This window comes from Cinclus cinclus, chromosome 2, assembly GCF_963662255.1.
Source record: "Cinclus cinclus chromosome 2, bCinCin1.1, whole genome shotgun sequence".
Lineage (NCBI taxonomy): Eukaryota > Metazoa > Chordata > Aves > Passeriformes > Cinclidae > Cinclus > Cinclus cinclus.
The window spans coordinates 29,784,150-29,797,454 of record NC_085047.1 but is presented as its reverse complement, the minus strand read 5'-3'; the positions used below and the strand labels follow the sequence as shown (position 1 = coordinate 29,797,454).

Here is a 13,305-nt window from a genome sequence, read left to right as displayed (position 1 = left end):
ATTTCAGGCTCTTAACAGTTGGAGCTGTTGGCTGTTACAGACAACACTCAAGTATTTTCAGCACTGTCATCTGTCTCCCTGTATGTCTAAGGGTTGGGATCAGATGCATCTGAAGATTTAGATTAGAAGTGGAAGAAAAAAAATCTGACTTTTCTTATGCTTCTTTACATGTGTGGTGAACAGAATGTCAGATTTTACGTGGCGTAAGAAAGGTTGCTGATTTAATGTGGTCATATTATTGGAATCCATCATTATTATGGAAAATTTAATACCTCTACTTGGTGTTGATAACAAGCATTAGGTTTGTCAGCTCTTCTAGAAATGACAGGTCCTATACATTTTGGTGTGAGAGAGTAAATAAAATGTACATGTTAGGGAAATCTAAATGCTAGCATAATAACTTTTTGTTACAGCTGACAATTTTACATTTATTGTAGAGGAAGGGAGAGAATACCAGTGAAAAATTCTGAAGAGTAATTTTCTTGCCATTTCTTGAGGAAGATTTGAATTTTGTCTTTCAGTAAAGCAAAGCTGCACTTGAGAATGATGCTGCCTTATGTAGATGTACATATATAATGATTCCTTTTTTGTCCATAATGGTTTTACCTAAGTTTTTATTCAATAAGAAATATACTTCATACTGGTTTAGCAAATGTAACTTGTTTGTCGCTAATTCTAGATTTTTTTTTCTTCTTTTGCTGTCTTATTACCCTCATTCTGTTTCCCCATCTAAATGTTAGAGTGCAGTCATCACTGCGGATATGATTGAGATGATTTTCTCCAATAGTCCAGAACAGCAGCTCTCAGCCACCCAGAAGTTCCGAAAGCTGCTTTCTAAAGGTAAGGGCTGAAATTACATAGAGAAAACTGTAGAAGCCTCCCTAGCATGTGGTTTTGCTTTGACAGCAATAAAAATTGATTTTCACACTGAAATTTCCGGGTCAAGATCTGCTTGACACAATGTCAGCTTGATGTATGTAGTAGTTGCTTCTTTTCTTGAAATCTGTACTGAGTGTTTCATATGTGAGATCTCCTCTTGGATGTAAGTTTAAATGTTGTAGGCAGTGTCTCTGTGGCCCAAACATGCTGATATATCAAAGTTCCTCTGCACATGTGCATGCCAGGACTGCACAGAGGTGCTGCTCTGAAATCAGTTGGCCTAAACTACTGGGTGTATCAGTGCATTGAATCATGTTATCTTATTACCTCATACACTGGAGTTTTCTTATGTTGGCAGATAGGAATCCATTGCCTTTTAGTGAAGTATTGTAGAAAAAGAGCACACTCCAAGGAAAGAACAGTCAGTATGTCATTGAGTATTGTTTTGGTGAAGTAATTTGAGAATTTCTTTACAAAGAAATGAATGTATCTAATTTAATTTGTTATTTTAAACAGAACCAAATCCTCCAATAGATGAAGTCATAAGCACACAAGGAGTGGTGGCCAGGTTTGTGGAGTTCCTGAAGCGAAAAGAAAACTGTACATTGCAGGTATAAAAATATGAATGTATCTGTCTTCTTAGTTTAGAAAGGCATTTGGTGATGCAAATAGATAGGAAAAAATCAATTATTTGTTCAGCTATACTTCTCTTTTCTTCACTATGTTACAAAAGTTGTTTTGTCATCAGAATTTCTGGCAAGACCTTTGTGTGCAGGACAGGAGAGAGAGAGAGAGAGAGAGAGATGTCTGACATGCATTGGGTGATTGATAGGATGGGGTCTTCAGACTTCAACAAAAATAGCTTGAAATTTGGAACTCAGATAAAAATAGATAAAAAGCTATGTAACTTTAATATTTGTCTACTTTGTACTAACTGAAGACAGTTTAAAATCTTTAGAATTAGGATTTACATTGATTAAAGTAAAAAAAAATTAGAATTGCTGTACACGAACAAGTACATTTGTCTCATGTGCAGAGAGGAATCTTAAAAAAGAACAGCACCACACAGATGTCTTTGCCACTAATGTGTCACTGTTCCTTAATTTGTACATCCTGGAGCATGAGGTGTCCACATAGAAGGAGGAGAGAAACTGTCACTCTCTAACCTTTCTGTGACTTACAGTGAAGACTCTGTGAGTCTCCAAGCTGTGAATTGTTCAAGCTGGTGGTACCAGTAGGAAGCTGGAGGAAACTTCAACCTCTGGTTGAAAGATGAGTAATAGCACCTCAGAACACTGGATATTCACTTCAGAGAAAGTAGAATTACAGGAAAGCAACATTTTATGTTGGCATCTGGCTCTGGTCACACTGTTTTGCTTCTTGTTCATTAATGATGAATCTTGCAGTTTTGACTTTGTGTGTTTCTACTTTTACTTTTTTTTTGCAGCCCATACACCATGTGTTGCAGTGATGTATTTTGGAATTGTTTATTCTGATCACATCTTACTAGAATGCTCAGTTGATCAGAAGGGCAGTATTAATTGTATTAAATAATTGTACTTTCAAAACCAAAGTCGTTAATAACACTTACAAATGAAAAGCCTTAGAAGCCTAGGCTTAATTCTTGAGTTCTTATTTCAGACATATTTCAGGATTTGGTGCAACTCCTGAGCAGGAATTGTTTTTATGATTAAGCCCTAAATATAAGTTCTTGCTGCTCTTTAGAGACAGGTAGTTTTTGAAGGTATGTCAGTATTTCCACTGGAATAGTGGTAGATTGGTAATGTCAAAATCGGTCATTTATAGATTACAACTTTCCATTTTTACTGTTTGTTGGTTTTTACTTTTCATTCAACTTTTAGCATTCTTTTAATTCTACAGATTCTGAATGTACCTGATAAGATGTAAATTTGCTAGTGTAGTGTAATAATCTTTGGTCTGAAAGCATGCAGAAATCTACTCAAATGTAGATTTAAAAAATCAGTGTTTTCTGAGGCCTGAGGTCTCAGGTAGGGTTAAAATTTGCATTTCATTTTAAAAAGTTAATACTTTTGCAAGTTGAGATTAAAATAATAAATGACAAAACCAGTTAAAAGATGGAAAGTGTTCAGGATCTCACTTTTGCTTTAAGTTGTGAATAAAAGCATCATACACTAATAACATTTGGCATCAGTACTGATCACTAGAGTTGGCGAGAAACACTTAGAGTGGCTTTTTAGAAATCTGTTTTTGTTTGTTTAAAAATCACTTTTAAGTCTACATTTGCTTCATATCCGTGAAGTTTTGTCAAACAATGTCCTCTGCATCTTCAGGAATGTCACTGCTGATTCAGTGAATGCAGGTGTCATGTTGTGGGAAAGGTACATTGTTTTGTGTACAGGTTCTTAGCCAGTAAGAAAGGCAAAGGTAATATTAAATGCATAGCAAAAAAGGAAGGTTTGAAAAGCCACAGCAAACCCGATGTTCTCGTAAGGAACTGCTGCATATTTTTGTTTCTAGTGATAGTGATAACTCTTAAGTACATGATTCTGGTTCTTTGCAAATTGTCTGTTAATTAGTAATATCTCATGTTTTTCCTATGCCAAATCTGCCAGATCTCTCTGGTTTTAAAAGACATTTAGTCTCCATGTTTGGTGTGGCATAGAAAGCTCCTAGTAAACTGACTTGTATTTTGTTTTCCAGTTTGAAGCTGCATGGGTGCTGACAAATATTGCCTCGGGAAATTCCCTTCAGACTCGAATAGTGATCCAAGCTGGAGCTGTCCCCATCTTCATAGAGCTGCTTAGTTCAGAGTTTGAAGATGTTCAGGAACAGGTAAAGATTGAGAACAGCCTTGAATTTTGTTTGTATATTAATTTGTGGAACTGGAGGCTTTTTTGTCTGACTTTTTGTTGTTTTGTTTGTTTGGTGTTTTGTTGGGGTTTATTTACCTTACCTCGAAAGGAACAAGGCTATTCTGTAAGAAAGCCTTTAGAGAAAATTCAGTTTATGGCAATTTTGCACAACAGTTGCTTTGTGTTTAGTATGTGTTAAGTTATCTAAGTAAGTATTGTATTTTTCTCTTTCTGGAAATCCTATATTTAACCATAACTAATGGGGTAATTAATTTTGTTTTCTAACAGGTTAGTATATTTCTGTTTATTGAGGAATTCTGGGAGCCTTGTTTGAATAGTTGCTTTAGATATGAAAACTTCATGCCTGTTTCTCCTGAAGATAAAGCATGAGTGGAAATTACAGTTTGTTCTCCAAGCTCCTTATATCTTAGATGAATATTCTTCAAGGCCCACAGGGATTACAGACCAAACATTTGATACAGTAGTTTCCATTTGAGGTCTGTGACTTGTATTTGAACAAAGATGTACTTCAGACATACAGTCTTGCTTTGAAGATTTAGGGTGATGAAACTTTAATGATGTTAACAAATTTAGTTTCAGCCAATCTTAATCCTGACTTGAAAGTATGTACCTTTACTATATACCTTGACTATCTTTGGGTCCAGATACTGCTTTTGTTACATTCTCTACTGCATTAGTAGTAAGTTCAGGTTTTTTTCCCTATAGCTACTTGCGAACCATGGTTTAGGCTTTAGTTGAGAAAATGAAATAAAGCACTGAATTCTCATTTTGAGAACATTTCTGCAGTGGTTGGATTGTTTTTGGTGACCATTTTCTGAACATTTCTTAGTTTCAGTATCTTTTTGTGGTGGTGAAGTGACAAGCACTGGCTATGCCAGTAGCACTCTTTCAGCATTGTTTTTCACAGAGACAGTACCTCATTTTCACTTCTGCTCGATACTTTGGTGTGTAAATATCCAGTGTCTTTGTGGACTCCTTGCCACAGAAGCTGGCTGTGAGCTCAGGTTAAGATGATTATCCAATGTGATCCACTGTTCTTTTCAGAGTCACTGACTTCCAGGGTTCAGTTCTCCATCCTGTAAGTGTGACCTCTATTCTGTGTTCGTAGGTGTCTGACCTTGCATTTGGCTCTGTTGAGATGCATGACCGGGGGAGTCTCAACTCATGAACATTGGACTGCTTTGTGTAATTTGCCTTTCTTGTAGATGGCTCAGAATGTACCACCTATACTTAAGGTTGCCTAGCATTTTCCACAAGTCGGATTATTTTCTTAGTTGCTTGTAGTTTCAAGTTACTCCACTTTGTGTCTTTTAATTTTCAGTGTTCTGTCTCAGACTGAAGTATTGTTGAGAAGGCTTTTAAAGAGAAATGGAATTCAGGTGATTGAAAAAGTATTAAAGAAAATAAGGAGTACTTTTTGTCCATTGCTTTAGCTTTGAGGAGTTGATTCTGCTGTTGTTGTAGAAATTAGAAATGTGATAGGGAACTCACCGAAATGGCAAATAAATGCTGTATTCTGCCCATGTGAAAATCCATCCAGACTTAGCTATACTGAGCCTTTCAGATTCTGTATTTTGGGGGCTGAACTTGATAGCATTGTTTTCCAAATTCAGCCATCACTTGAAGAGTGCTGTTCTGCAGAATGACTGGTGCTCTGCATATAGTAAAGGCTATTCTTATTTTTTTTTCTCCTAATGATTGATATTCTGTGCAAGAGCTAACTTGCTTTTTTTGTTTGGTTGTTATCGTCCCTGCTGATGTTCAGAGGGCAGGTGGGAAGAGCAAACCTGTTTAGATTAAGTTGTGCAGCCTTCAATCTTATGATGGGTGAATTAACAGAAGAGCTTAGGGGCAGTTAAGTAGTTTACCTAGCTCCTTCCCCCCTCACTCCTTCCTAATAAACTGCTGGCATATTAAAACTCAGATTCAGGCAGGCAGAGTGGCTTGGTTGTCATTATATTTTTCTATACAGTTCAGGTGCTGTGAAACTCACTATCTCTCTTGCTGGTAATCTCAAAGTGCCAGTTACAAATTGCTTCATTGTAAGCTGTGCTGAAGAAGGAGAATGTACCATGGCAAAGGGTTACTTACACTGTTTCATAGTGGGGTTTCTGTGCTGCAGCTCTGGAGATTGCAGCCCTGCTCATAGCTGACATAGGGTTTAATGCTGGCCAACAAAGGAGTAATCCTGCTTTTTTCCAAACAGCTTTAAAAAGCTCCAAGCACTTCACCATAATATCATCTGAAACAAAAGTTAGAAGTGTGTAAGCACTGAGAAGTTAGCTCTCGTACTTCGCTATTCCAGGATAACCGTAGTACACAATTGCGTAGTGTTTTTCCAGATGATTCTTGTCTCATTCAGTATATGCACAGATTGTTACCCTGGTAACAGATGAGTGGGTAGTAAAGGAGGCTTTTATTTGTCACACTGTGACCCTGTTTGCAAAAGTTGGAACAAATTACAGTGCATGGAGGAGAATAGGGAAGAAATTCTTACCATTAAACCAATTGTAGAGAAAAAGGCATTTGTGAGAAAAATGTTTCTACTGCTTAGTGTCTGATGCGGGATGATTTCCTTCTCCGTTTTCAGGTAAGTGGATACTTGTTCTGGGGTTTTTTAATGCTCAAGGTGAAATACTTCTTTTCATTTTGTAGTTGAGGACAGTTCAGCAGTGGTTTTTATATTTAGGCCTGTGTTTTGAGCACATCTGATCCTGGAGTTTTCAAGTTGAATTTGTGAAACTGGGTGATACTGAGCTACAATTTTCTCCTAAAATGATCACCCTGATTATGTCTCACTAGTACTGTGAAGATCATTATTTGCAAGCAACTGCATTTGCAACAAATTACAAAAATACAGGAAAATACAGAAAATATAATGGTATGTTCAGGGCAGAGGGGCCAGAAGCTATAATCATAGAGCAAAGAAGCTGTAATCATAGAGTAAAAGATGAAGAAAGAATGAAGTATTGCAGGCTGTGTTTAGAAGTCTTTATTTGTTCTAATTTGGATAGCAATTCTATAGAAGGAAATGTTAGGTGATAACATTATTTTGAATATGTAGCATAGCATAAACAAAATATGTATAATATCTTCTTTCTTGGCTAGTCATTATCCACTGTTTTTGTTTTAGTCACTTTTAAAGATTTACATGTTTACTTTGTCTTTTATTTCTAACTTCCCTTAGCAGTGGCTCAGGAACAGTTACCTTATCTAACCCTATCTACCTTATCTTCTGATCACTGTGTTCTCAACATGTATTTTTCATATTTATAAGCCAGTGTTAGTTTTACACTATTTTCCTTTGCATACGCTTGTTTCAGAGTCTAGTGAAGATTCTAAATCAGCTGTTTCATTGAAGTCTTAAGGAATTTTTATAGTGTGTTTAATAAGCAACATGCATGTTAATGAAATTGTGCCTTACATCCTTTGACAAGATCTGTTTCCCATTAAGCTGTTCAGGCCTCATTTAATTAGCCTGCCATCCTTTAACTCTTTCATTACTTGTGTTGTGTATCAGTCTTTCTCTGTAGTCAGTGCTCAAACCATTTAGGATACATTTTTCCCATCAGAGAAACTGAATTTATCAGTCTACATCTACATTATTTATGAAAAGCACTTTGGTTGCATCTCCCTACCTTTTTTGGTCTACTGATTTTTACGTTTAGCCAGTGGCATATGTCCTAGCCATTACCATGGTTTTTTTCTTCCAAAAGACACCTAGAAATTTTGATCTGCCTGCTTGAAATTATTTATATTGAAAGATTGCATCAAAGCCTTTTAGACATGCTTAAAGTTGATGTGGCTTCAGCAGAGTCTTAGCTGCAGTTCTTTCCTGACTTCCCCTGCTGTGGTACTTAAAACCCAGATGTCAATTTGTGTTTCCTTGGTGAACATTGAATTTCCTTCAAATCCCATGCAAGGCATTGTGCTGAAGAGGATTGCAGTTACAGATGTGTGCCATTGTGCTCTTCTGGACAGCTGGTGGCACGAGCATCCCCAGCTGCCCTGTTCCCCTTTGGGAAAGTTTGCATTTTCAGCTGAGGCAACTAGTTTCTTCCTCAGTATTTTTCCATTTCTAGTTGTATTGCTATTCCTTCTGGTAACCATCACTTGCTTGGCAGAGCTGACCTGTGAGTCTGATGTCCAGGCTCTGGCTTGTTCTCACATGAAGTGCTTTACTGACAAGCTCTTGCTAATCAAAATCCAGACAAACTGTCAAGGTGTGAGGATGACCTACTCTCTCTGTCTGTCAGATGAGATGTGAGAAGGGCCACTGAAAGAAAGATGTTTTCTGTGTTAGGACATAGTAGCAGTCATCATGTGTCCTTCTGGTATCTTTCCTTGTGTTCATTTGGCCAATCATACTTGTGTGTGTATGAGCTGATCTTCACCATCTTCATCTCAGCATTGGATCCTTTCCTCAAGTCAGCATCCAAATGTTGAGAAGTTGTTGATTCTTCATAATATTTCTGCTCCACTGAGGAGCAAACTCTGCACATTGTTGGTGATTGGCTTAATCGCTTAATTTAAATATCCAAAGAAATAATGGCTGAAAATCTTCAGAATCCAGGGGAAAGTGGGGAGTTGTCAAAAAGCACATGGATTATTCACAGAAGACACCATATGATTCAACAGTACTTTACAAGACTTGTGCTTTACTTTTACTGTCTTCTGAAGTTGTCGAGCACTGCAGGAAAAATCCACTGGAGTTCAGTGATGAGTAAAATAAATTGAAGATTTGCAACAAACCATACTTCACTTTTAGCAATAAATGGAAATTTATAGAAGTGTATAAAGATAGGTGCTGTCAATTAACAAGGCAACATTTACAGTTTGAGTTTGCACACAGCTTTCTACCCAAGATGTGTGTTAAAAAAATCAGGCTACAAATCTTAAAATTAATGTCATCTTTATGTTGGGATTCAGATTGTAGAAGGTACTGAAATGGATTTGTTTTAGTCAAATACATTTTTGTGTGGAAAAGCTCTAAAATTTAATGGAATTAAATGTGCTTTTACTACTGCAAGTTTCCAGAAATAAGCATGAAAACATTTGAGTTGTGTAGAATGAAGCCAAAGCCTAAGTACTGTGGCAAGTATTTGCATCTTGAGGAGTGCAAAAAGAAGAAATGGAAATCACTGAACTTTATTCAGACAAACAAACCCTGAAGAAACTTGTCATTTTTCATATATTTATGGAAACCCTGACAGAGCTTTGTATTTGTAGCAGTGTTTGATGAGTTTAAATGAGCTTAACTTGTGTTCTTTACTTATCTGAAGAGCTGAAATAATTCCTTAAGGAAAGACATCTTCCTTATTGGATGAAACATTTTATATTTTTCTAAAGGTATTTCAGTTAACTGGCATCTTGTGTCCTATCAGTCATTAGCATTACAAGGATTTCTTGCTACATCTTCTCTTACCAAGTCCTGTGAAATCAGACTACTCAGCCACTTTCTTTGCTGTTAAAAAAAAACCAAATAATGGGAAAGCAGAGGTGCTATTTGACTTTTCTGGTCAGGCTAATTTTTGATGTGAGATTTGCTGTTGCAAAGCTAGTCAGTCATTCAGGGTCAGAATGGATTCTTGGATTAAGTGATTATCACTCTTGTCAACCTTAAAAATAGATATTGCTATAATGGCAGAAGCAAAGACCGCAGACAAATGAAACAGGGCTTCCTTGTTTTTCACCTGTGTAAGGGTGTCCAGGCAGGGAGTCTGTGTCTTTATACAAAATTCCTCACATTTCAATGAAAGAGAATTTTTCCAAATTCTAGCTTTTTTCCTCCCAAAGTGTTTTCAGGAGATTCACAAATTTGTTTAGAACTGTCTGAAATCTTTGGTTCATTCCTCAGTCTTCTCTTTCCTGTAGCAATGCAGATATTGGGTTGAGTAACAGGTGTGTCTCCTTAAAAGTTCTGTCATGAGTTATGTTTTGTAGGAGGTGGGATATGTTCTGTCTCTTACGCTAATTTTTTCTGGTAGCTGTCTTCTGTGCCTTGAGTCCAAGAGGCTGCCAGACCCAAAGTTACACTTTTTAGATAAACTGTTGTCGCAACGGTAGTAAAAAGAATAAGAATTAGAATGAAAAATGATGATGAAGATCAGTTTTGGGAAAACATTTCATAGTAATAATGGCTGTGCTCGTGCCCTGCCTCTGACTGTGGCTGACAGCAGAAGCCTGGAAAACAGCAGACAACAAAACAAACTAATCCTTCCCCAGAACAGTCGCCTGCTCTCTTCACAACTTGCAGTTGAATGGCTCTGATCTGATGCTGTTGTTGGTAGTGCTGGTACAGAGGAGGAGTCTATTTTGTATCTAGCAAGCTGACATCTGTCTCTTCATTCTGTATATACTTTTGGTTTTAGCTGTCTTCATTTTGCAGGGTTTGCTAGTGGATTCGGGCCTCTGGAGTGCTTGGAGTCTTGTTTTTTTAAGTAGCCTATTTTTGCCACTGTTTGAAAACATGTTACAGGAGAAACCTAATGCATTAAATTAATTGACACCATATTGAAAATGAACAAATATGTTTATTTCAGGTTATCCAAAAATTTCTTTTAGGTAAAAAAATTTGCAATTCTGTCAGTTTCTTTAGAGGAGCATTTTATTTCCAATAGGTATAGAGAGAGGGAAGAACATGTTTATTTGGTGTGAAGAGCTTGCTTTGTTCAATTGGAGAAATAGTTATGGTCTAAACTCATTTTACTGTAGCTAAATACATAGCCTTCAACTGAAGAGAAATTTGGGGAGGACATTCAGCTGCTGTCTGTGACAAATAAGATTGCTTTTGTCCCCTGTATGCAGAATTGGAAGTACTTAGAGTGGTTGTGTAGGTATATGTGTCTGTAAAGCCAAGAGCCAAATAAACCAACCAAATAAGCAGATACATGTATCTATTTGATATGACACTTAAAGTAAATAAGTTGAAGTAAATAGTTATAGTAAATAGAACTTCATAAGCTTTCTTCTGTGACAAAATACTGTAATTTGCATGGAAAGTAAAATTGCTTTTATACTTGACATAGACTATTTCTACTTTTTAAAGTTACAGCTCTCATACTAGTGGACAGTGATATAAAAAGTACCACTTAGCTCAAATGTATAAATCAAAACCAGTTAAATCTTTTATTCTCATCATGTTACAGAAGATGGATTTCATGCTGCTTTAGTTCTGGTATTTTTGATGTCAAAATGAAGTTAGGGATAGTACTGATGTCCAAACCCTTACAATTTGCAATACATATGACTTAATCAGCAACACTGGTTCTATCTCATATAGTTTTATTTTAAAGAATATATGTCCAGGCCCATCTGAACTCTTATATTCTGAATATTGATTTTTCTTAAACATAGGTTCTCTTTTTCATCTTTGACTGTGTAAAAAGTGCATGCTTTTATGTCTTTGTAGTAAATACTAATATGAGCTGTTCCATGTAAACGTTTGTGGGTAGATACAGACTTGCTTGACATGTGCTGCAAACATCTGGTTTTACATTAGCTGTGAACAAGGAGTGTAGAATTAGAATGTTCCTAAGCCTGTGGAGTTGAGCTTACGTTTTGTGCTGTGGACAGAGCAAGGGTATGTCTTCCTGCACAATCTTTGGAGACATACGTGTTTGCTGTTATGGTGTTCTTCTTAGATCTCCATAAATATTCCTGAATCATATAATGAGCTTGAGTGTATACATGTAATATACAACCAGAATGCATTCCCCTCTGTGTGTTGTCCAGGACCTAACAGTGAGAACAGATTATTTCCCAACTCTAATACATATGTTAAACTGGTGGAATTTTGAGAATAAAAGCAATTATTGTTCTGTTTTTCATTGCAGGCAGTATGGGCTCTTGGCAACATTGCTGGAGACAGCACTATGTGCAGAGACTATGTTTTGGACTGTAATATCTTGCCCCCTTTATTGCAGTAAGTGTGTTTTAATATGTTTTCCAGAATTTTGCTTGAGTCCCTGGTAAGACTGAAATTTGGGTTTTGCCTTGAAGAATAATAATACTGTTTTCTTGTATTGTGGACTAATCAGAGTTTTTACAGGGGAGTCCTGAACTACTTTTTTATTGAAGCTAAAATGGAAACAGTTTTAGAAGTGGCTAAGCTGGAACTATTTTGTTCTACAGTGTGGGTGGATGTCTGGGCTTATTTTAGAGTCACAGAATAATTTAAATTGAAAGGTACCTTTGGAGGTCATCTAGTCAAAGCCTTTCTTCATAGCAGGTGAGATCAGATTAGGTTGCTCAACTACTTAACCAGTCAAATTTGGAACATCAAAAGTAGATTCTGTAACTACCTGGGGTAACCTGTTGCAGTATTTGACCACAGCATGGTGAAACACAGTGTTCTGATACCTAATCAGAATTTTCTGTGTTTTTACCTCGTGATGGTGCCTCTTGTCCTGTCACTAGGCACCTTTGAGAAGGATCTGGCTTCCTGTTTTCTGTATCCACTTGTTAAAGTGTTGTTGGCAGCAGTTGTATCTCCTCTCGCACCATCTCCTCCTAAGACTGAACAAATCCAGGTCACTGACATCCCATTGCATGTCATTTCTCTAGCCTGCTAATTATCTTGATGCTCCTCTGCTTAAGGAGCATATTATTGCTGAAACAGTGACACCATCGTGTGTTGTCATGTCCAAATTATCATTACTCAGTCTCTGTCCTTTGCAGACTCTGCAGCAGCAGGGGAATTCTCCTGTGCTCTCATAAAGACATTGGTACAGTGGGAGATGGCTGTGAGAACAAGAAAGTGAATTGTTACCCTTGTGGGAAAATTAGGTCTTGCTTTTCTGCATTTTCCTAGGCCAAAGTGGCCTAGTCTCATAGTCTGAGACTGACATAAAAATGTAGATTGGCTACGAAAGTGCTCCTCAAAACCACCTGCATGCTCTCCTCCTTTGAGTAATTTTGTCACAATTCATGCACGTTTTTGACAGCTAATCTGCCATGTAATATGTTGGGATACTAGATTCCTGTATCTAGCATGTGTGTTAGTAGACATCAAGGGTGATTTTCTTTAGGATGTATTTTTATATTAAAAAAAACTATCATATTTTGCCCTGATGTATAATAAAAAGAGTTTGATTTAATGGTTCACACAGTTAATGGGGTTGCCTGGCTTTGATTTTTTAAAAGCAAGGGATGGAATTTTTTTTTTTTTTGGTTTGTTTTAGATTGCTTTCAAAACAGAATCGTCTCACTATGACCCGAAATGCTGTATGGGCTCTGTCCAACCTCTGCAGAGGGAAAAATCCTCCTCCTGATTTTGCCAAGGTAAGAGATGCTTGAAAGAAAATGTGTTGTGAAGTGGTGATAGCCAAATTATTAGTTTAAGGTGGTGAAATTTAAACTAAACAGAAGGAATGTTTCACAGAAATTCTGAAATATCTGATGGGCTTCTTACAGACAAAGTTTTTTGAAGATGTTGTTTAGGCAGACATTCACAACCACTGTTTTAGCACAGCTACTTTGTGACTTTTTGTTACTGTTCCTGTAGTGGAGACGACTGTCCCATAACAGAACAAAACCCTGCATATCTTGGCTGCTGTAGAACAGCACATGG

At 37.0% G+C, this 13,305-nt stretch overlaps 1 protein-coding gene across 1 annotated transcript in view; it reads left to right on the top strand.

The window, feature by feature from the left end:
- KPNA1 (karyopherin subunit alpha 1) overlaps positions 1-13,305 on the top strand; it is a 47,927-nt gene that overhangs the window by 13,537 nt on the left and 21,085 nt on the right. Inside the window, exons 4-8 of the mRNA XM_062515531.1 lie at positions 741-840; positions 1,396-1,490; positions 3,562-3,693; positions 11,570-11,658; positions 12,917-13,016. Coding sequence (XP_062371515.1) covers positions 741-840; positions 1,396-1,490; positions 3,562-3,693; positions 11,570-11,658; positions 12,917-13,016 — 516 coding nt within the window. The remainder of the gene's footprint in view (positions 1-740; positions 841-1,395; positions 1,491-3,561; positions 3,694-11,569; positions 11,659-12,916; positions 13,017-13,305) is intronic.